Source organism: Desmodus rotundus, chromosome 7, assembly GCF_022682495.2.
Source record: "Desmodus rotundus isolate HL8 chromosome 7, HLdesRot8A.1, whole genome shotgun sequence".
NCBI classification, from domain to species: Eukaryota; Metazoa; Chordata; class Mammalia; order Chiroptera; family Phyllostomidae; genus Desmodus; species Desmodus rotundus.
Window position 1 is genome coordinate 51,639,839 of NC_071393.1, and position 25,222 is coordinate 51,665,060.

Below are 25,222 nucleotides of genomic sequence, written 5' to 3' on the forward strand. Positions count from 1 at the left end.
CCCTCGTCACCCCTAAAATATTTCAGAAATGGGCCCTGGCCAGGTAGTTCAGTTGGTTAGAGCATCATCCTGATACACCAAGGTTGCAGGTTCAGTCCCTGGTCAGGACACATACAAGTATCAACCAATGAATGCATAAATAAATAGAACAACAAATCTCTCTCTCTCTCTTTCCCTCCCCTTTACTGTCTCAAAAAAAAAAAATCAATAAAAAGGAAAAAAATTTTTCAGTGATGGAGGCCTGAGGGGGGGATGAGACAGGGTAGTAAGCCAGGACAAGTGAGGTAGGGAAACTGAGACAATAGTTAAACAACCAAGTAGTTTACAGCCATCTAGTAAATCCTATCTTCCCTAACCAAGGACACTTAAACAGTGTACACTTCTCCTCCCCAACCAGAGGGTACATGGCTTAAATCACCCTACTCAGGGAGATAGATTACAGAAATCCAATTAGTGCCTTTTGTGCCAACCACACCCAAGGATGGATGAAGTCAGGGGAATAAATTTCATTTGGGTGAATCACCATAAAGCTGATGAATATTCTATTGAGATCTTCCCTGAAGACCTCCCCTGAAATTCCTGACGTTAGAAAACAGGTAAGAACCCTCAAGACACAGACCCGCAGAGGGCTCTCTCTGGAGCACGCCCATGCCTTCCTTCCCTCTCAGGTGTGCATCATTACTTTCCTCCCCTAAACACTAAGCTTCCTCCTGAGAATTGCAACCAGGGGAGCAGTGGGCAGTGGCAGCGCATCCCAGGCTAACCCCTGAACCTGTCCCCAAGGCCCCCCTTTCTCTGACTTTTCAGTGAGCAAATAGCAGCCCTAGCGTGGCTCACTGCTTTCCCAAAATGTTTCTAGAGAGCCAAAGCAGAGCACCATCTACACTCTCTCCTATTGCTGCTTCTACCCAAGCCCTTCCTTTGTTTCACTGTCCCCAGCTTTAATAAATGTACTCTCAGAATAAACACATGAATAATAAAATAAATAAAATGAGTAAATGAATAAAATAAAAAATTCTCTTTAGAATTTCAGAACTTATACAGTACATTTTTATTAAAATACAACATATATGCATATTCTAAAATTAAGTATACATTAACTGTCTAATTAGCTAAATATACCCTAATAGAGGTTGAATTAGGAAGCAAAAACATTTGTTCAACACTCCATATCTATTCATGTAAACTGGCTGAAATCCTTAGAAATAGATAGATAGATTATAAATAATAAAAGAATGTATGCACAAGTAATTCAAGACACTACAAATGACACTCAAACACATCTTTTTATTATATACTAAATTTAAAAATACAAATCTTATTAAAAATGCTTATGAAACATTGTATACATAAGTACTGTCAAATACTGTCAGATTATGACATTATGTACATTTGCTAAGGTTAATCAGAGACAGAACGGAACACAGTACATAACTTTGCTGACAGTGAATTTCAGAAGTCAAATATTTTAACATTTGGCAACGGCGAAGTAGTGATCTGCACAGGAAGATGTTTGAAGAGGTAAAACAGTAAGAAAACAAACGGAATAATACAGAGTTCCTGCCCTAAGGGTTAAGAAGTAGATCTCTTCCTCATCCTCTTCAGTCTCATTATAACAGAAATTAAAGTGCACAAGACCACCAGGAACACATGATTTGGTTGCACCCTAACGTACACTACAGCCGACTGTGCTGCCGTAGTGAGGGCTTCAGTTCTTCACACTGTTCCTGAGGTTTAGGAGCTGATTTTGAATGTGGCTAAGGGAAGAGGCCAATACTTTCTAAATTGCACCAAGTGCCCTTAAAGTGTTGAATTTAGTAGAAGTGTAGATAAGATTTCTAATTTGAGAACACATTTAAGGAAATTATCCTTGTCTATTTTGCCCTAAGCATAAAATTAGGATAAGAACTTACTTTTACCTCTGGAAAATGCTTTGTAAAAATCTGTTTCGAAGATCAGAATATACAGCAAGCACCACAATACTGTCAGTTACTGTCCACCACTTACGCTGCAGCATAACCAGCTGCCTCTAAAGGCTCACGGGAAATACACATCGAAGCACATTACTACTTGACACTAATTTTACTAAATAACATTGAGTATACATAATTTGTAAAAACAGGTTACCACCATACAACGAAGGAAGAGGAGAAAGAAAGCTGCTAGTCTACAAAAGTGCTCCTTTAACTGTCAAACCCAATAGCTTAATTTTGGGTAAAACAAGATTGTAAAGTAAGGCCATCAGTTCTAAACAAGCTGATAACGCCATATATACATACTCACATATATATGATTAAATTTCAATTCTGATTAAACACTAATGTGCTAGTACAAACCATTTATAGGAAACGTATCATGAGGCTTATTTACAAATACATAATGAATGACAACGACATGGAAAGTCTAAAAAAATTGCAGATAAAAGTAATCATTTAGCAACATACTTCACTAAACACAGATTTGCATAAAAACCAAGAAAAAAGTTTAGTAAGAAACCCCTCCATATACACCTATTGGTCATTTCACCTAAAAGACAAACAAATGTAATGATCACAACTAAACTTTTTTACTGTCTCTTTCAATATAAGGTCCACTTCGAGTACTACCTACAAATGCACAGTCTCTCGTGATTCAGCGAGGGTATTAAAGTCATTGAATATAATTTTTACTCCCATGGCACATCACACACGGTAACACTAATAAGGTAGATTTAGGTAACACTTAAATCATGATTACGAATGTTTAATTGAATATTTTCCTTTCTGTAGCTGTGAAATGTAAAGCTTAGATTTGCTTCCATCAGGCCTCTTAAACCAAACTTCATCATGGTTAATTGTTGTAATTATGGCACTGAAAAGGATTCAAAAAAAAAAAAAAAAAAAAGAATGAATCAATGAATTACAATGTGACTCCTCTACTCATTTCAGAGTACTAGCTATGAAACCGAACAGGTGGGCTACGAGTAGATCCAGGTACACAAATGCCTTGTGCCAGAATGGCCGTGTTGTCAAAAACATCACATTCAGCACACCTAATAGATCATTTTCTTTCTTTCTTTTTAGTGGAGTTGGGAAAATGTACTATTAGGACTCTTAAATACACAATGTTCCCACCCCATCCCCACTCTACCGCTCCCTCACCGAAAACCCCCTGAGCGGCACTAACGCCAGTACTCCCGCTGGATCCAGCAGTCTGGGCTGAAAAAGCCTTTCAAATACAATCCCCACCTCCCAGTGTCCGGCCTCTGTGGCACTTGCACAGACTTTTTTAGACACTGTTAATCTCTATATAGGAACTTTTTTAAAAATAGACTTTGGTTAAGTCATCTCCTATGATTTTTTAATCTCTTTTTAAACTACATTTATGCTAAGTAGTAGTAAAATGTTTCAAAGGCAGTGTCATAAAGCCAAGAATCTGGGGGTATCATGAATAACATAGTAATTAGCCCAATGAGCTTCTGTGAGAAAAGTTACCATACACAATGCTCCTGGTATCCTAAAAATTTAAAGATGAAATTACAATCTGATTAAAATCACTGTATTTGGAAAATTAATATTCTATACTAACTGCAAACAGTTTACTTACCACTGAAACCTAGACTTTCTTAATATAAATGGTTACCACTCCGAGAATTACATCTTTAATAACCAAAGTAATTAAAGCAGCAATTAGCATTAATATTTTTCAAAGGTTACAACCAGATAAAACCTAGAAGGCTATATAAATAAATATATAAACTTTATTTAAGCCTAGACAGATCAAGCCTTCTAACAAACTATTTTCAGTTTTCAAGTTTACTCTAATTACTGTTACTCTTAAAGTTTTCACGCGTTTTCCATTCCTTTCCTACACTAATTGATCTATATTCTTCTTATCTAAAATACTGTCACACACCAAAAAATAAACCGAAGGACTGACAGGTCTACACATAATAGAAGCACACTATCAAATTTGCAATACTCTGATTTGAAGACATAATATTAGGATCGTAATAAGATGTCTACTATAAAAATTAACAAATAGTATTTCTTACCTGGCTAAGGGATTCTAAGACTCCCACCTGTGCTAATGCTTGTGTTCATGAGCTTACATGTGACTCTGGTATATAAATACTAACACTGGTGGAAACACATGCTAACCAAATCATATGCCGAGAGAAAAAAAGGGTCCACCGTCACCTAATGATACATCAAGAGTATACAACGGAGGCAGCAAATATTTACTGACAACAGTGTTGCAAACACTGAAATGATAAAGGCCTTTTACCTTGTAGGACATTCATCTTTTTTGTCAATGCATATTGTCTGTCCGCGTATATACCATTCGCCATCATAATATAATCTTCCCTCTTCAGATCTAGCACTGTGCATGTGTTTTTCCAGTTTCACAGGTGCTAAAGGGATCAGTTCAAAAACTGTTATATTAATAAGACATTGTCAGAACAAAAGTGCAGAACACAAAGAATTAACACCAATCCATGCATATATGTGAAAAAACACTAAAAATGTTTCTTACGTAACAAATCTAAATCTCAGAAATAAGAAAATTTAATTTCTTACATTTTCTATATAATTCACTACGTTTTTAATGTAGGTACTAAATAATGCTAAATAACGTACACTAAATCATCAATTAACTAGACAAGTGCCAGAAGGGGAGGGGGGCATTATCAATTACTGAGGCCAGTTTTAAGTGGGGGAAGCTCTTCAGTATGTAGACGACTTAACCCTGTTCAACAAGTCTCCATAGAGAAGATTTCTGACCTCAGACTGAGTGACTTACGTTCTGTTTTCACTCTGTGTGGGCCCAGGGTAGCCATTGCCTTAATAAAGAGAAAGAGAAAAGAAGGACATCACTGTCTGAGTTCATAGGCAAAGTATATTTTGGTTGTTAATATCTAAGACCATAAAGAATATATGAGGGGGGACCCAAAAAAAACCCCAGAACAACAGAATTACCTTCTAGAGGGCAAGCCCCTTGCAGCACAGGCCTCCCCACCAGGTGAGTGTTCTAAGAACCCACCTGTGTCAGCGCACCAGCTAGCGCTGTTGTGATGGGCTGTGTTCAGCTTCAGTGAATTTTTTTTTAGACTCTTGCAACATACTTGCCCGTTTCCCGATGGGCGATTCATGAGCGCGCCTGCCCACACTGTGCTGAGTGTTCAGCAGTTTTGTCCCGCCCTCCCTATTCACCCGACCTCGCCCCAGTGACTTTATTTTGTTTCCCCGGGTGACAAAAGTCCTCAAAGGGAAACGTTTTGCCAATGTGGAAGAGGTGAAACAAAAAATGGCAAAAGCACTACAAGGCATCAGAATCAACAAGTTCAAAAACTGTTCTGAGCAGTGGAAAAAACGTCTGAATAGGTGTATTGCATCAAATGGAGAGTACTTTGAAGGTGACTGAAGTTTAAATGTGAGAATAACTACACAGTTTTTATAATTAAATTGTGGGGGTTTTTTGGGTCCACCCTCCATATGTCTATATAAAGAATAATGATTTCTCTGGGATGTATTATTAATACATGAAATAATCTCTAATTCTCAACGTAAAAGTTTCTAAAAATGGAAAAATTGTTAAGGAAAACAAGTCTCCATTTTCAAACAAGCACAGCAAATCCTGTAATTCCTAAATCTTTGATGACAAAATGCAAGACATAACAAAGGCTCAAATTTTCAATTTAATTCATTCAACAAATATATATTAAGTGCCTTCTGTGAGCCAGGACCAGGGTAAGAAGTAGGCACAGAATTTTTTTATTTTTTAATTTTATTGATTTTTAGAGATAGAGCAAGGGAGAGAAGGAGGGAAACATTGATTTACTGTAAGGGAAACATTGATTCATTGGTTGATTCTTGTATGTGCCCTGACCGGGGATCAAACCTACAACCTTGGTGTATCAGGACGAGGCTCTAACTAACTGAGCTACCCAGCCAGGGCCTTTAATATTATTGTTGGGAAACCTAAATAAATGCTTTTCTGTACTTCTGCATAAATTATTAATTATATTATAACAAGAAAGAAACGAACTGTTGACATGTCTCTCTTCATATACCCCTTCCATTCACTGTTATCAGTATTAGCATTAATTGCCTTAGAGAGACTGTTGCAAAGTAAAACAGTAAAAAAGACAGTAAAAAAAAAAAAAATGTAGGCCCAGACAGTGTGGCTTAGTGGTTTCGGCATCATCCCCCAAACCAAAAGGTTACCAAATCGATTCCCGGTCAGGGCGCATGCCTGGGTTGCAGGTTTGGTCCCTGGCCAGGGCATGTTCAGGCAACCAATGTTTCTCTCTCACATCAGTGTTTCTCTCCCTCTTTTTCTCCCTTCCTTCCCCTCTTTCTAAAATCACAAATAAATTTTCTTAAAAACTAAAAAAAGTAAAGCCTATTTATAATAAACACATTTAATGTACTAGTGAAAAACCATTGAAATTTAAGAAGTAAACCATAAAAATATACTTGCATTCCATTCCTCTTTAATCGTACCTTCCTAATTGTTGTCCAGTCTTCCAGAATATCAAGATCTTGTAGCATATAAACTATATATGGACGTTGAAAAGTCAAGGTCATTGAGCTGTAAGAATTTCACACTTTGCATTATCCTTCCAAACTGCAGTTTTCCAAAGAATGTAACAAAGGTCTCTGGGCATAATCCCTTGGCATGCTGATTTCTGACTTCGAATTACTCTTCAAAAATCTCAGTACCTCAGATGTTATTAACCACACTTAATCCTACAAGGTTTGGCAAAAGTAGGTTTACAGTGGTGAGTACATGAAACATAGTTCATTCTCATATTGCTTATTGTTATGCTATATTACTTATTAATCATTGTATTATGTTCCATACAAACACCAATATGAACAACTAATTCTGCTCCACCCTGCGTGTCACTGCACACGCACCGCCAACCTCATCACTCTTCTGAGGTGGGAGAAGGCAAGGGCAAGGGGAGGCCACCACAGGACATGCTGAGACTGACGCACATATTGATTTAGATGCTCCACTCTGAGAAACATTAAAAACATTAAAAAGCACATACGAATTAAGCAATCGCGCTGTACACTCAACGGCTCTTTCACGTCAAAGCCCTGGTGAACTATGAAGCTATATTAATTTTTGAAGTTTAGATTGTAACTGTATTTCTCCTCCTCCTCTACCCCTCTTCATCTAAATTATATTCTTCTGCCTTTAATCAGTTTTATAAATCACCTTTTGCTTATTACAAGATCTTGCAAATAAAGGCAATGTACACTAATAAAAGTTGCAAAGGTAAGCACAGTACAACAATGCATATAAGGCAACAACAAGAACTCAGAAAATCTGAAAAAGATATCTGAGACAACAACTGGCTTCTTTTTGTCAGGACTGAAAGGGTCCTTCCTCTTTTTTCTTGACTGAAGCTCATCATTCCACAGCTCTGGCAAGTAAATAAAATGTAAGTATTAGTTTACTTCTAGAGATCAAAGGAATAAAACAAGACAATAATTTCAAGGTAGCAAAATTTCACTGGCGACTATGTATAAGTGTATAGATATATGACTATAAATAATTTCATGAGCACCTATATATTTATAAGTTTTTCTCTGCTTTTATTAAAGTAAAAATCGACGTGGCACATAACAACAATTATAAGTAACAATTGGTGAATATATGTCAGGCACTTTGTTAAATATACATTATATGAATTGTCTCAACTAATCCTCAAAGATACCTCTGAGGCAGGTACTCCACTGCTTCAGTTATACAGAAGAGACCAGTTCAGAAAAGCTAAAGTAACCATCACCCATGGCCACCCAACTAGCAGGTAACGGAACAGCAGCACTGAGCTCAGCTTGGCCGACTCTACTATGTCTACTCTATACCAGAGAAACAGAATTTATAAAAAATAAAGTAATGCATATGCAATAACTGTAGGATAACCCAGTAAATAGTCAACTCAATGGAGAAAGCCTTTCCACGATACCCCTAAAAAGCCAATTTCAGCCCTGGCTGGTGTGGCTCAGTGGATTGAGTGCTAGCCTATGAACCAAAGGGTCGCTGGTTTGATTCCCAGTCAGGGCACATGCCTAGGTTGCAGGCCAGGTGCCCAGTAGGGGGTGCACGAGAGGCAACCACACATTGATGTTTCTCTCCCTCTCTTTCTCCTTCCCTTCCCCTCTAAAAATAAATAAACTGTAAAAAAAAAAAAAAAAAAAAAAAAAAAAAAAAGCCAATTTCACATTGGACTCATCTAATTAACAAGTTTTTCCCTGAGACACAAATCTGCTCCCTGTGACTTCTACTCATTTTTCCTAGTTTGTGTGATACCAAAGAGAAGAGGATTTTATTCCTTCCTCTGCATGACAATCTTTTAAGACTTAAAGGGAAGAATATATACTACAGCTGTCTTCCATGTCTATTTTCATATTATAATAATATTCTTACTACTTCTATAGTATATTATTCTTATTCGTATAGTTCCTGTCAGACTTTTATTCTGTCCCTTTTCATGTGCTCCATTTTCCACATCTTTCTGAAGTGTGAGTTCAAGTCAAATCAACAATCACAATCCTGTCAAACTCTTTATAAGTCTCCCCCTTTCCTCGCTCATTAGAACACTTCATTTATATAACATGTATATTAGAAAACCAAGATATTATGAGACACTACGTAAGCCAAAGGTTCGGGGTCATTTAAATTAAATATCACGATCACATCATTCCCATACCTGAGGTAATATCAATGCTGTGTCTGTCCTCTTCAAGCCGCCTTATCTTCTCCTCTAGTTCACTCTGGACTGTATCATACAACAGAAGCTTTTCACTCTTAAAAAAACAGATTACACATAAGTAGAAAGAAAAACTGGTCTACCTTAACCAAGAGTACTAAATAACTTACTCTTAGAGTACTTTAACTAATGGTGCTTCTGTTTGCTTTTTTACTTCAACTTCAAAATTTTAAAAATGAAAGTCAAAATATAAAAGAAACAAAACCAGAAAATATAGAAGCTAAATGCAGACTGAAGAACATATAGTTAAATTGTTTAAGAACATCTAAATTTGTATACGATAGCCCTGGCTGGTATGGCTCAATGGATTGAGTGCCAGCTTGTGAACCAAAACATAAGTTGGACTTCTGGTCAGGGCACGTGCCTGGGCTGCAGGCCAGGTCCCCAGCTGGGGGTGTGCGAGAGGCAACTGATCGATGTTCCTCTCACACATCACACATCAATCCTTCTCTCGCACGTTGATGTTTCTCCCCTCTTTCTCCCTCCCTTCCCCTCTCTCTGAAAATAAATAAATAAAATCTTTAAAAAAATAAATTTGTATATGATAAATAAAGAGGTTATTTACTTTATAAGAAACTCATAAGCTCCATGGTCCCTTTTAAATATAAGCAGGTTCCACCTGTCACCAAAACGGAGAACCTGCCCAATAAAGTATAACATCATGAAATGGATCATACTTTCTCATTGGAACGGTGCTTGGGCCCGTATCCCTCACTAATATCTCAGCATCCTGTTAAAATGGACTAATACATCACAAAGAGAAAGATTCAAGTACAAATTTTATAATAATTCAATTATAGTCAAAATCATAAAATTACAGACCAACTACATCCAAATCTTGCAACAAAACTACAGAAAAACTGAGTGGCTTGCTAAAAGAGGCAAGGCTGTTAAATGGCAAAGCAGACTCGAACCCAGTCCCAGCCCACTGTGGTTTTATACAGCACTTTATCCCTTATTTAAAAAGCCATAAAATGAATATATGTATTTTTTATTCATTATATATAAAAAAAAACTTATGACAGATTCCTAAGCAACCCACCACATGCTAATTGCTACTAACTAGATATTAGCCTACTGGGATATAGCTAGTTATGATTGTCTTGTAGAAGCTACTGGAATACAGTGAGAGATGATTCTTGCGGGCGGCACAGGCCACACCCATGCAGGCAGCATTCCTAATGTCAACCGTAAAGTCCTCTCTTTCAGGTTTGAAATTTAGAATCTGCACAAGCTTGAAGACTGTCCTGAGTGGAAGGGGAAAGGATGGCTTTTGTGAATTTGGGGCAAGCCAGGAGCCAGAGAGAAAGCAAAGCTAAAGTTGGCTAAAACTAGACTTCGTGTGAAAAATGATCTCATGGCAGGCCACTCTCTCTGTTTACTTACTTTTACTTGTTGCCCTGCCTTTGGTAAAGTCTTATGAATATTCCAGCCTTATCTACACTGTGCTACAAGAATTGGGAGATATCGTGTGTCAGAGAAAACCGGAGAGCTGGCCCCCGCCACCGTGGACGTAGTGTGGCAGCTATAAATAGATCCAGATTCTCCAACCAAAGATAACTCTGAATATAGAACTGGAGTGGTAGGGCTTTTGCTTAAGACTGTAAGAGTTTAACTGGTGTGTTCTCTACTTCTCATTGATAAATTTGCCCTTGGCCATGCAGACATTCTAAAATAAATCCACTAACCGTTTTTTAAATTAAAGAAAAAGTCACAATGGGACTGACATGTTTAAAGCTTTGGGGGCATCTCTAAAGAGATCATAGGTATGTCTTAAAGCATACAGATGGAAGTACCTTGACTCTAATCTCATTCTTATTCCCTTATTCTTCTCTCCCTTATCCCCAACCCAGTAAGAGCCTCAAAGGGCTTCCTTGAGGAAAAAACATCATACAGAGCAGGTAGAGGACACCTGGAAATCCAACCCCAACTGCCTGGGTGCCTACAGAGGCTTCTACGTTCAACCGGTAACTCGGCCTTTAAGCGTACTACTCATAATTACATATTTGGCTTTAGGAGCCCACATTCCCTCCAAACCTCACACCAAGACTGAGTGAACATGCTCGCTGAGCCTTCCCAAGGCTGACGCCTATGCCTGTTCTCATCAGGGAAGCTTCGAGGAGCCCAGGAAAGTGGCTCCCAAAGTCTCATTTTTGTACTGATCTCACCCTGACCTGTGTTCAAAACCAGCTCCCCTCTAGCAGTTTCCTGACTTAGGCACCTGACAGGTCTCAGGACTCCCCAGTCCTGGGAGATTTTGGAAGGACTAGCATTATCAGAGACTAAAACATACTATAAGGCCATTTTTTAAGTATACTGTGCTAGAATAAAAAAGATAAGCAGAATAGAATTTAAAAGCTCAGAAACAGACCCTGGCTAAGGGAATTTTTGGTGTATGACAAGGGTGACTTTTCAAATCATCTGAAAATCTGATAATAAATAACAAGAGAAAAATGAGTTTATGTACATAAAAAGCTCAGTATTCTCTGCCTCACATTATACATGAAAATAAATGCACTAAAGAGTTAAATTTACAAAATGAAATCTAAAAGAGCTAAATGTAAGATGATGATTCCTTATTTGATGTTGGGATAAAGGAAGCCTTTCAAAGCACAAAAATTAAAAGCCATAAAGGAAAAGTCTAATAGATTTAATAGCCTAAAAATTAAAATAAAATTTAAAAGCAAAGGAAAGTAAAAGGCAATACAAAATAACATGATAAATGCTCAAAAACCATAAATGGCATTAAACAAGCATGGAATACTCAGTAAGAAAATCTAACCACTGCCCACCCCATTGCCAAAACAGGCCAGAGGAGAGAGAGAAACAGGGAGTAAAAATGCAAATTAGTACTATTTTTCACTTAGCAATATTTTATTTTTTTAATTGTTTAAAGTTTATTTTATTCCGTCACCATTTATCTCCCCATAACATCTTCCACATCCACCTACCCTTCTCCCTCATGCTAATTTCTTTTTTATTGATTTTTGAGAGGGGAGGAAGGGAGAGGGAAAAAAACATCATTTTGTTGTCCCACTTAATTTATGCATTCATTGGATGATTCTGGTATGTGCCCTGCCCAGGGATCAAACCTACAACCGTGGCATATCCAGATAATGCTCTAACCAACTGAGCTACTCAACTAGGGTGAAGTTTTTTGGGTTTGGGTTTTTTTTTTTTTTTTCAATTATAATCCACAATACTGACTGATGCTAGTATATAAACTGATTCAAAACTTTGGATTTGGATAGCAATTTAGAAACAAGTATTAAGGGTCTTAATGATTATATCCTTTGATTTAGTAATTACACTTTGAGATTCCATCCTAAGAAAATAGCCCTGGCTGGGGTGGCTCAGTGGACTGAGCACCAGCCTGCAAACCAAAGAGTCGCTGGTTTGATTCCCAGTCAGAGCACATACCTGGGTCACGGTCCAAGTCCCTGGTGGGGGGTACATGACAGGCAACTACACATTAATGTTTCTCTCCCTCTCTTCCTCCCTCCCCTCCTCACTCTCTAAAAATAAATAAATAAAATCTTAAAAAAAAAAAAGAAAGAAAAAGAAAAGAACAGCCTCCTGACTTGTGTAGCTCAGTTGGTTGGGTGTCGACCCTGCAAAGGGAAAGGTCATCAGTTCCATTCCCAGTCAGGGCACAGGCCTGGCTGCAGTCTGCTCCCTGGACAGGGTGTATATGGGAGGCAACCAATCAATGGATCAATGTTTTTCTGTCATATCAGTGTTCCTCTCCCTCTCTTTCTTCCTCCCTTTCCCCTCCTCTCCCTAAGGATAAATAAATAAAAATATTTTTTAAAAGAAAGTGAAGGAGAGAAAGGAAGGGAGGGACGGAGGGAGGGAGGGAGGGAGGAGGGAGAGAGAGAGAGAGAGAGAAAGGAAGCAAGGAAGGAAGGAAGGAAGGAAGGAAGGAAGGAAAGAAGGAAGGGAGAGAGAGAGGAAAGGGAGGAGGGAGGGAGAGGGAGGGAGAGAAAGAGAGAGAGAGAGAAAGAAAGAGAGAGAGAGAGAGGGAGGAGGGAGGGAGGGAAGGGGGAGGGAGGAAAGAAAGAAAGAAAGAGAGGAAAGAAGGAAGGAAGGAAAGAAGGAAGGAAGGAAGGAAGGAAAGGAAGGAAAGGAGGGAGGGAGAAAGAGAAAGAGAGAGAGAGAGGGAGGGAGGAAGAGAGGAAGAGAGAAAGAGAGAAAAAAAGAATGAACCTCAGACAAAGTCGTATGTCATAAAGGATGCTCACAATGGCAATACTTGCAATGCATAAAATGAGGCACAAAGTGAAGTCCAATAACAGAGTATAGGCTACATAAATTATTAGACATCCATATTATTGCTCTGTAAACACTAAAAATTCAGATTTTGAAAACCAGGCAGAGACTTCTAGGATAAGATTACAAAATGAACCCAATCACAAACTCTTCCCCAAGACCTAATAAACTACAAAAACATATATACAAAATAACTCAACAAATACCTGCAGTTATCAAACAAAAGGGGAGGGTACAGTCTCATGCCATAATCTCTGAATATGGCAACTATCTAAGACAGAACCCCAAGATCTGTACTACGTACACCGTACACAAGTACTCTCTTTGTAAAGAAAAATGTGAGTGAGGGGGCAATATTTTGAAAAGACTGAGTACTACTTCCAAATCTAAAAAGAAAAGGAGGACAATCTGGATAGGCAGTCCAGGGGAAATTATATATAAAACCTGGAAAGCAGAAGACCCTCCTTTTCAGGTTAAGCTCACAAATGAAAGTTGAATACATTCTTAAAAGGAACAAACACTTCTAGAAGTCAGCAGCTGACAAGCTCTAACTGATGGAGCAGGACGGAGAGGGAGGACAGGGGACGCAGGGGCAGGACTGCTCCCCGGAGGGAGGACCCTAGAAGAAAACAGCACTCACTCATTATCTGATGCATTCAATCACAAGGAAACGTTCACAGATCTACTGGAGTCTCTGGAAAGAGTTGACAATTACAGAGAAAACTAACAAAGTATAACTTAGACACGTATTATTTCCAAGGTTAAAAACAGTTGGACAAAAAGAGAAGTTTAAGCACAGTATAGCCCTTGGCTCGGTGAGCAACACTTCCAGTGACAACAAAAACAAAAGTTGTGACACGTCACTGTTGGAAGAAAGGGATGAAGGAAGCTACTACAGAATTCTTGGTTTCCAAAACAGGAAACCAACAGATAACGTCTAAAACTGGTATTACTTAGAAATTTAAGGTCAACTTCCAGAAGCACTAGCTGAAAGAGTTAGGTGATTACCACTGGGATGCAAAATTTAGACACGGGAAGGGGACTGCTTTTCACTGTAAGCCTGTGCTAGAACTCAGAATCATGAAATAAGGAAAAAAGCTGTGAGGTTTGGCAGACATAAAAACAGCAAAGTTAGACTCTGAAGAACTTCAAATAATTATGTATTGAATAAAATACATGAAGTATGGCCCTGGCTGGCGTGGACTTGTGGATTGAACATCAGCCTGCAAAACAAAATGTTGTCGGTTCAACTCCCATTGGGCACATGCCTGGGTTGCGGGCCAGGTCCCTGGTTGAGGGCGTGGAGAGGCAACCACACATTGATGTTTCCCTCCCTCCCTTTCTCCCTCCCTCCCCTCTCTCTAAAAGGAAATAAAATCTTCAAACATTTTTTAAAAAATTAAACATGAAGTATTGAGTGATACGGCAGGTAGAGGACTTACACGTGACTAATTAGAGCTCCAGGAGAAGGAGGCAGAGAAAACGGGTGCGGCAACGCCAGCAAAGGTAACAGCGAGAAGTTTCAGGAATTAATGGAAAACAAACTCTTAGATTCAGAAAGCACAACAAATTCAAGTCAGGAGAGAAAAAAAGTCTCTATAGAGACATACACTAGAGAAACTGAAGAACAACAAAGAGAAGAGCTTAAAAGTAGCTAGTGAGGGGAAGAAAATGATCACAGACTTCTAAAGGCAGACTGTAGAAAGTAAGATCCTAAAAATGTTAAGGAGAAAATAACTGTCATCCTAGAGTAGTACATCCCCCTTAACTGGCCCAGAATTACTAAAAATAAAGCTACTATTTTTGGACAATAAAAACTGAGTTTAGTACTAATCAACTTTCAGTAAAGGAATGTCTAGGCTGTTCTTCTAAGTAAAAACTACGAACCTGAAAGGAAGGGTCGTAGCTCAAAAACGGTAAGCAAGAAACTAGTAAAATACAGATAAACCTAAAAGAACTGAATTTATAAAATCAAAACAATGTCTTATTTGAAAGGTGAAAAAGCAAGGTGGAACTAAAATACTGCACAACTATAATTTGTAATTTGGGAGGGAGTAGCTGGAGTTAGAGAGTTCTGAGGTCCAACATGTTTCAGGAGGAGGACAGAGTTATTGATTAATATTTTCATTCTACTAATATAGGTATGCAGGCTGAAATTTAAGGTAATCATTAAAACATAGAAATAGAAGGTATGAGGGTAATTATTAAAATAATAAAAATAGAGAATATAACTTTAAGATGTAATTGTTAAAACTCAGTAAGTCACACACACCAAAATTTAAAAAAACAAGGTCAGGAAAGAATAAAAAAGAATAAAGCAGAACAAATAGAAAACACAAAATAAATTGGCATTAAATATCAAAATAATCACTATAAATATATATGGACTAAATTTACCAGTTAAAAGACAGAGATTATTAAAATAGATTTATTATAGCCCTGGCCAGGAAGCTCAGTTGGTTAGAGCATTGTCCCAATATGTCAAGGTTGTGGGTTCAATCCCCAGTCAGGGCACTTAGAAGAATCAAGAAATGAATGCATAAATAAGTGGAACAACAAATGGATGTTTCTCTCAATCTCTCTCTCTCCAAAATGAATAAAATAAATTTATTATAAATGAAGTCATATGCTATTTACAAGTAATACACCTAAAATATAAAGCCAAAGAAATGTTGGTGGAAAAAAAGAATGAAAAAACCTTCCATCAGGAAAATGTCAGGCCAAATACACCAGGGTAGCTGTTTTAATTATGACACAGAATAGTCTTTAAAGAAAAAATCATTGTTACAAAGAAAGTAGAGCATTAAAAAAATGTTACATTGACTAAGCGATATAAAAATTCTAAAAATATGTAAGTCTGATATGATGTTACATATACACACATATCTATATAACATATAAATGAAAAGCTGAGAGAAATACAAGGAGATATGGGAAGTTAACAATACCATTAACAATAGCATCAAAAAGAACAAAACACTTAGGAATTAACTAAGGAAAGAACTACACACTGACAACTACAAAATTTTGATGAAAGAAATTAAAGAAAACAAGCAAATGAAAAGATATCCAATGTTCATGGGTTGGGAGACTTAAAATTGTTACAATGTCTTTACTACCTAAAACGATTTACAAATTCAATGCAATCTCTATCAAAATCCCAGTGGCATTTTTTAATACAGAAATTTAAGAAATCTTAAAATACATATAGAATCTCAAAGGACCCTGAATAGTTCAAATAATCTTAAGAAAAATGAACAAAACTGAAGGCCTCACATTTCCTAACTTCAGAATATATTACAAAATTATGGCAATTAAAATAGTATGGTACTGGCATTAAGACAGACATATAGACCAATGGGAAAAAAAGCCCAGAAATAAACCCATGCGTATACGGTCAGCTGATCTTCAATAATGGTGCCAAAAATACATAATGGGGAAAGGAGAGTCTCTTCAACAAATGGTGTTGGGAAAATGTGGCAAAAAATATGCACAAGAATAAAATTTGACTCTTATCTTACACCATACACAAAAGTCACCTCAAAATGGACTAAAGATTTAAATGTAAGACCTGAAACTGAAAACCACTAGAAGAAATTACAGGGGAGAATCTTCACGACGTTGGTCTTGGCAATGATTTTTTGGATGTGACACCAAAAGCACAGGCAACAAAAGCAAAAACAGGCAAGTGGGATTATGTCAAACTAAAAGGCTTCTGCGTAGCAAAGGAATAATCAGAGTGAAAAGGCAACCTACAGAATGGGAGAAAACATTTGCAAATCACATGTCTGATAAAAGGTTACTATCCAAAATATATAAGGAGCTCAATTAAAAAATGGGCAAAGAACTTGAAAAATATTTCTCCAAAGAAGATATACAAATGGCCAATAGGTACATGAAAAGATGCTCAATCTCACAAATCATCAGAAAAATGCAAATTAAAATCACAATGAGATATCACTTCACACCTGTTAGGATGGCCATCATCAAAAACCAGGTAGGTGTTGGTGAGGATATGGAGAAACCGGTAGGAATGTGAAATAGTGCATTCACTGCGAAAACAGTGTGGAGGTCCCTCAATAAATTAAAAATAGAACTACCCCATGACCCAGCAACCCCACTTCTGAGTATGAACCACAAGAACTGATATCAAGATCTTGAACCGATATTTGCGCTCTCACGTTCATTACAGCACCACTCATCATAGCCAAGATGCGGTAACCCACCTACACGTACGCTGAAGGATGAGTGGGTAAGGAAAATGTGATATACACACACAATGAAATACTATTCAATCTTTAAAAGGGAGAAAATCCTGTCATATGCCACCGCGTGGATGAACCTTGAGGGCACTCTGCTACATGAAATACACCGGTTACCTAAGAACAAATGTGGCACGATATTCACTTGAGGTATATAACAAGTCAAACACATAGAAGCAGAGAATGGTGGTTGCTAGGGGCTATACTAAAATGTGTTAAGAGGGCAGATCTTATGTGTTCTTACCACAATTTAAAAATAGAAGAACGAACAAAAGAAAAAAGATAAAAAGAAATCCCATGGGAGGCAAATTTCAGCTGGGAGCATGGAATCCTGAGCATTCAGCCTCAAACTGGACCATCTTGTTTGATCAAAGGAACCCGAGACCATGGAAGTAGTGGACATGCCACTACGGAGCACCCCATCATCAGTGCCTCTGCCTCCAGGTCTCACGTGATAAATGCCTTTACTGTTCTGACAAGCATAGTATGTGGATTTTCTTAGGAAATTAAGAAAAAAATACCAGTAACAAATCTACCATCACAGAAATTCTGATATACCTCCCTTAGTAATTGAAAGATGACGTAGACAAAAATATATATATATATAAGGAAACAATGAGTCCATAATTACATAAGTAAATAAATTAAAAGTATTATGCAGAATGAGATATCTGCACAGTTCCAAAGGACTTCTCCTCCATGTATTTATTAATCACAATGAGAAAAAAGTTTATGTAGAGAAACCTGGAAGACACCACTTAAATCAAGTGATCAAAGTGTACATTACCAATAATCATACATATCAAAACTGTGTACTGCCTGATAGAATTCAAAGAGAAAAACATGGTGTCACTGCTGTGATATTCCTACCAAAGATGCACAACCTGGTTCTAATCATAAAGAAATAGCAGAGCTATTTATTTTTTTTACCTATTCATTTTTTTTATTTGTCTGATTTGGAGTTGTTTTCTTTTTATGTTTGAATACAGTTGTCTCCATTTCCCCACCACCACTTTCCCCTGCCCCACCCACCGCCACCTCCCACCCACAACCTATCCCCCTTTGGCTTTGTTTATGGGTCCTTCATACCTGTTCCTTGAGGACCTTTTTCCTTCTTTCCCTCCCCGCTCCCCTCTGGTTACTGTCGGTTTGTTCTTAATTTCACCGTCTCTGCTTATCTTTGCTCGCTTGTTTGTTTTGTTGATTAGGTTCCACTTATAGGTGAGATCACATGGTATTTGTCTTTCACAGCAGGGATTATTACTTCACTCAGCATAATGCTCTCCAGCTCCATTCGTGAAATAGCAGAGCAACTTAAAATTGAGTAACATTCTACAAAATAACTAGCCTAAAATTTTCAAAAATGGAAATATCACAAACGTCAAGGAAAGACTGAGGTATTGTTCCACAGTGAAGGAGACTGAAAAGACCTAACAACTAAAAGCAATGACGAAGACAATATGTCATTCTCAGCTGAATCTTGCTGGTATGAATGGTGCTACTGGGACAACTGCTACAACTTAAATGAGCCTGAGGATTGGACGATACCAACGTATCAGTTTACGTCTCCTGGTTTTGATGATTGTAGTGTGTTTATATAAGAGAATATCCCCTTCATCTGTCTGGAGTGTGTGTTACAGTATTCAGGGGTGGTGGGGCATCATGTTGCGAACTCATTCTTGTATTCACAAAAAGTTTTTTTGTACTTTCTTTCAATTTTTCTATGACACTGTTAAATATATATATATAATAAAGACAAGGTATATTAAACACTCATGAAATTGATAACTGTGTTCTTAAACATATACTTCTATGGAAGAGAAAAATATGGACTATTCCTAACTTACTTTACAAATCTTGAAATCAAATTAAAGGCAGTGTGAGAATTAAAAATTAAATCCCACTTGTAAACATAGACATAAAATTTCTAAATAAAACAGCAAATGACTCTGTAATGCACAAGAAAAACAATAATTCCAGGAATCCAAGGATGGTTTAACATTAGAAAATCCATTAATAGCCTTGGCTGGCGTGGCTCAGTGGATGGAGCACCAGCCTGTAAAGCGAAAGGTCTCCAGTTCAATTCCCGGTCAAGGCGTATGCCTGGGTAGTGGGCCAGGTCCCCAGATGGGGGTATGCGAGAGGCAACTGATCGATGTTTCTCTCCTATCTCTCCTACATCGATGTTTCTTTCCCTCTATCTCCCTCCCTTTCCCTCTCTAAAAAATAAATAAAATCTTTAAAAAAAAGAAAAAAATTCATTAATAATGTAGGCCACCACCTTAATATATTAAGAGCAAAATACCACGACTAATACAACAGATTCAAACAACGCATTTAATAAAATCTAACAATTACTCACAGTAAGAATTCTTAGAAAACAAGAAATATGAGTGAATTTCCTTAACTTGATAAAAAGAGTATTTCCCAAAATCTAACAGTAAGTATAATTACTGAAAAACTACCAGAAGCATTCCCTTAAAATCAAGAACACACAATGATCTGCTTTCACTAGTCCCATTCCATGCTGTGCTGGCGATCCTATCAGTGTCAGTAAGACAAGAAAAACAAGTAATGGGACGATCAGATCGGAAGAAATAAACTATGTCATTATTCATAAACGACATAGTCCACATGGAAAAATCTAAAAATCTGTAATGCAATTATTAGAATTAAGAAAAGAGGTAAATAAGGTTGGATACAATATCAAGACACAAAATTACTTGTCAATATACAAAATTACAGCAGCAGAAATAAGCAATTTTTAAAAAGATGTTACTAAACAACAAACTTTTTTAACTATAACAATTGTGACACCTGGCTGGTGTGGCTCAGTGTATTGAGTGCTGGGCTGTGAACCAAAGGGTCGCTGGTTTGATTCCCAGTCAGGGCACATGCCTGGGTTGCAGGCCAGGTCCCCAGTAGGGGGCACATGAGAGGCACCCACACATTGATGTTTCTCTCCCTCTCTTTCTCCCTCTCTTTCCTTCTCTCTAAAAATAAATAAATAAAATGTGTTTTAAAAGTGCTTAAAATAAATTAAAAAAAAAAAAAAAAACAATTGTGAGAAGAAAAAGAACAAGGTTAAAATTACCAGGTTATTGAATTACTGAGACTTACTAGACAGAAACCTGTAAAACAGAAATTGTGATACTGGTGCAAAAGTAAACAAACGGATCAATGGAACAAATGAAAAAAGCTAGAAACCAGCCATCACATATATGGACATTTGATATAAAAAAAAAAAAGAGTTAGAATTTGCTGATTAATGAGGAAACAATGGGGTATATAAGAGTATTGACATTACCTATCCATGTGCAAAAAAATAAAATTAGATCCATACATTGTATCACTCACAAAAAGTAATTAAAGGCAGTTTATCGATCTAAATGTTAAAAAGCAAATTTTCAACTTTCAAAGGAAGATACATCTTTTTACCTCAAAGCAGGGAAGACAAAGCACGTATCATAAAGGAAAGATGATAACTTCAACTACATTAAAATGTAAAAATTTTGTTCAAGTCTTCAAAAGAGTGAACAGACATCCCACTGCCTGGATAAAAATATTTGCGAAACATATAACCAGCAAGACACTGCTGTGCAGAACACAGCACTGTTCCCTCTACGGTCAATGAGGGAACAACTAGCAGCCCAAACTAAAGGCAAAATACATGAACAGGCACTTCCTAGGAAAGAAAACTCAAGCAGCCAGTAAACATCAAAAACAGGTTTATTTTATTTTTTAATTTTTATTTATTGATTTTTACAGAGAGAGAGGAAGAGGGGAAAGGGTGAGGGGAAGAGAGAGAGAGAAACATCGATTTGTTGTTCCACTTATTTATGCACTCATTGGCTGCTTCTTGTATGTGCCCTGACTGGAGATCGAACCCTCAACCTTGGCATTGGGATGATGCTCTAACCAACAGAGCAACCCGGACAGGGCAGCATTCTTTTCTAAATGTTATTCAAAATAAACAGAACATATAGACATATGCATCTATTTTTGTGATAAAGAGAGAATTATGCCCAAAGACATGGAAATATAATTGAAGAATCAGAAATTGATAACATAGTCCAACATTATAACTGCACTACTGGAAATGCATATTTTAGTCTTAGTTTGCATATTACACTAATTAATTATACTAATACTTTTAGTGATGCCAGAGACATAATCATTACAAAGTCGTTTTCAGGTAACAGCTGCAAACCTTCTAAAATTATCTCACTTAGTTCTTTTCTATGGTCCTTTCTTTGCGTCTTATTTCCAATACAGCTTCCAGTACAACTGTACTTAAAAAGACAAAAAATTCACACAAGTGATAAAGTATTTAATTTTGTTTTAACTTATTTTATTTACTTTTTTAACTTCTGCACTCAGAAAAGGCTTGAAGAAATGAAATTAGCTTAAAAGTTAGGCAAAATAATAGTACCTCACAATGCTGGCGAGAAGCTTGAATTTCACATTCATATTTGTTCTTTACAGATTCTAAGCAGAGCTCTCTATAGATTCCTGCAACCAAACACAATTATTCTGATTATGTTAGCAACGAATAATTTCATTATCGCTTCCCTACAGGAATTGTCCTAACTGGATTTTATAAGATGAATTAAGAAGAAATTGACCAGTGATTCTAACTTTATCTTTAAAATCTAAAAATAAACAGGTTCAGTTAAGCATGTATCATAGAAAACTAGAGAACTAAGAGTTTAAGAGCTCAAAAGAAACTATACAGCAAATTTTAGTCCTTATTGCATTCTTCTAACGAATACTCCTAAATGTTTGATAGGGAAGGAGCAAAATGAAAATAAAACTTTTCCTATGAAAAACAATCTCTGAGGACTCATAATAGAAAGAGAGCCCATAAACTCTGGTTTTATTAATCATACATACTCAAACAACTGGACTTCGTAGCCATCAAAACCACAATTTTTAAACTATTATTTATTTTTAGAGTCCAGTTTGGAAGATGGAGACGAGGTAGGTGGGAGCTGAACCCACTTGCTCGTGCACCCAACTGGGAACGTAGCCAATCTTCTGAAGAACAGAGTGAACAGCAGGGTCCAAAGCTTCCAAGAGGATTAAATGTATAAACTGACAGAACAAAACCTGTATGGTTTGAGGGCTCCTGACCAGGCTTCACCTGTAGGACGGATGTTCAAGAGAGTTTAACTAGGAGGTGCCAAGGCGACATGGGCATGCAAATACGCCATCACAAAAATGGCAGAGAGCTCTACATGTACGTGCTCCACTCTACGCCACAGTTGTCCCGAGAATGTCTTTCTCGCAGAGTAAAGGCAAGAGACAGATATCTGGAACGATGCCGTTAGCAACACATTCATACACACTATTCTTCATACAGTCAAAAGGGAAGGCCACGGAGTAGAAAACTGAGTAATTGACTCAAGTAGTATTTCCTAAACATCCAGTAAGTCTCACTTAGTTCTTTCAGAATGTCAAGGAAAATGACAGACACGTTTAGTTGTAAGGGTGTGCTAAACCAATATGCAAAGACAGCAAGAAGATGATTATCACATCATCTACCTATTTAATATTAAGCACTTAAGAATAAAATTTGGGTTGAGTTTAGTAACAAAAAGAAACTATTATCAACAGCGCCTGTGGTATAACAAGTACATGGATCAATTTGTGTCCAACAAAAGAAAACAATCAGCATCTTCATTCATCGAAACTGTTTTGACTACAAAAAAACGAATGATCTTTCAATGGATATATCCCTTGTTGTGACTGCAAGGACACAATGCTGAGGTTGGATTCCAGTTACAAACAAAAGGGCGTATTTTAATCATACAAATATAATATAGTATATTTTCATTTATTCATAGCCGCAAATGAGTAAACAATCTTATCAAAATTAAAAATTATCATTAAATTATCGAGTTGATGGCTAATTCCCTGTTTTTTTGTATGTTAATGAAATACTTTTTAATTTTATAAATAAAAATATCTTTATCACCCTGGCAGGCAAAAACTACTAAGAGTATTTAAATTGAACCATAATTTATCTAATAGGAAATTAAACTGTGACAGCAACAATATCTCTTAATGAAACTATCGTGGCTCCTAATTGTTTCACGTGCGGAAGCATTTTCTCAGCAGCACTCTGAGCAACGTTAAGGCTTTCGGTTTTTTCGGATCCCCCACAGCAGCAGAGAGAAGCAAGAGGTATTTGATCAATAACTATGGGCTGACTGACAGTGAAACACTCTGGTCAGTGTAAATATATTTTTAATTCCAATTAATAACAAATGCTCCCTCGACAAATACCTTTTAAATCTATGAAAAGTTCATATTCTACTTACTATATGAAAAAGATGTTTCACTTTCCTACCTGCTACCTTTGTACGAATTTGCATATTTTCTTGTAAAGTTGCGAGCGGTTCCAAATATTCTGGTGCTTTTCCAGCTATGACTTCTTGTAGTTTTGCATCCACCTGACTTAATCGTTCTTTATAAAGTCTTAACAAAGCAAAAATTAAGATATTAATTTTAAAAGCTGAACAAAGGGTAACAATTTACTGTATCTAATCATTATCTCTTCCTCATAATCATATTTGAATAACCTACCAAATGTATTTTTGACTTGATCTTAAGTTAAAAACTCAATACATTATTTGACCTTATGTACTTAGTCACAAAATAAATATTTTTCTACTGCTTTTTAGATATATCACTCCTTAACAGTCAACTCACAATGCAATAAAACACAACTGAAATAACTACTTTTTGGCACCCTAGATTTCTGGGTTTAACTGCATAACAATAAATTGATTAGAAGAGAAAAGGTGGTTTAAGCATTGAGTTTAAAAGAAACAAAGAAATCATTTTGAACTTAGAGACATTACTAGTTGTCAAAAGAAACAATCCCCTGCTTTCTCTCCACGTTTGCTGAAAAGGAGTCAGTGGTACAATATTTAGCCTACTTGATTTTAAAAAACAATAAAAAGGAAGTAGAGTGATGAAGGTAAAACCAACAATACTACAAAAAATAGAAAAACTATAGAACTTGTGACTCGGCATAACCCAGTTCATCTGGATCGCAACTGAAGACGCTGTAACAAAATGAACAGTCCCACGGATGGGGAAGGAAAATGGGACGGGGATTCCTGTCACTGTGTTTGAGTCTGCGTACGAATATTCTAATTTGCCAACTAGTATACCAACACCTTTAGCCTGATTACCAAAGACGGAGTATGTGAGACAGCTCAAGATTTCTTTCTGGCAATAATGATGCAGGACAGAACTCAATTTTTAACAGGAAAACATTTACATTGTCATTCTTTATGAAAGGCGCTTTTAATCCTCATTTTGCAGCATTTTAAAGACACCCTAAAAATTTCAAAGCAGATTAACAATTTAAGACCACTTTGTAAATTCTTTTTTTGCCATTTATTATTTTTTTCATAGGTGAGGAATATGTCATAATACATCACAAGGATGGCATGTGGTAACTTCCAAAAGAAACCACTGATTAAGCTTGTAGGTGTTAGCATAACTAGCAGTAGGCTTTTGAAAATACGGTACCTGGTTTTCATATAAAATTCTGCTTTTTCCTCTTGAAAACATAAAGCAATACAATTAAGATAATCAATATTTTCTGTAATTGAGTATTATAATTAGCATAGAGGTTTATATAATGACTCTGAAGGAATAAAGCAAGTTTGTGTGTTAACACAATAAATATTCTTTAAAAAAATAAAAGGGAGAAAAATAATCTGAGTTAACTGCCAAAATAATACATTATCTTGTCTGGGTTAAATTTTTCTAAACTCAAAATACAATGATAAACAAATGTGTAAAGTCAAAAAAGTATAATATAATACTTCTACTTTTTGAAGTTATAAATACCGCAGGTCCTCAAATAACAGTTTCGTTCAATGTCATTTTGTTGTAACATTCATGA

The 25,222-nt window shown here is 36.7% G+C and overlaps 1 protein-coding gene across 2 annotated transcripts in view; it reads right to left on the reverse strand.

The window, feature by feature from the left end:
• Nucleotides 1-1,267: 1,267 nt before the first annotated feature.
• The window catches only part of BRMS1L (BRMS1 like transcriptional repressor), a 30,254-nt gene continuing 6,299 nt past the window's right edge, over nt 1,268-25,222 (reverse strand). The window contains exons 3-10 of one of the 2 annotated variants that reach the window (XM_045188035.2): nt 23,651-23,778; nt 21,731-21,810; nt 8,708-8,804; nt 7,334-7,417; nt 6,486-6,550; nt 4,783-4,822; nt 4,267-4,414; nt 1,268-2,850 (exon numbers count right to left, since the gene is read on the reverse strand). In XM_045188035.2, the coding sequence (XP_045043970.1) occupies nt 2,733-2,850; nt 4,267-4,414; nt 4,783-4,822; nt 6,486-6,550; nt 7,334-7,417; nt 8,708-8,804; nt 21,731-21,810; nt 23,651-23,778 (760 nt within the window). In that variant the 3' untranslated portion in view covers nt 1,268-2,732. The remainder of the gene's footprint in view (nt 2,851-4,266; nt 4,415-4,782; nt 4,823-6,485; nt 6,551-7,333; nt 7,418-8,707; nt 8,805-21,730; nt 21,811-23,650; nt 23,779-25,222) is intronic. The other variant, XM_024551305.3, reaches the window with a different exon arrangement.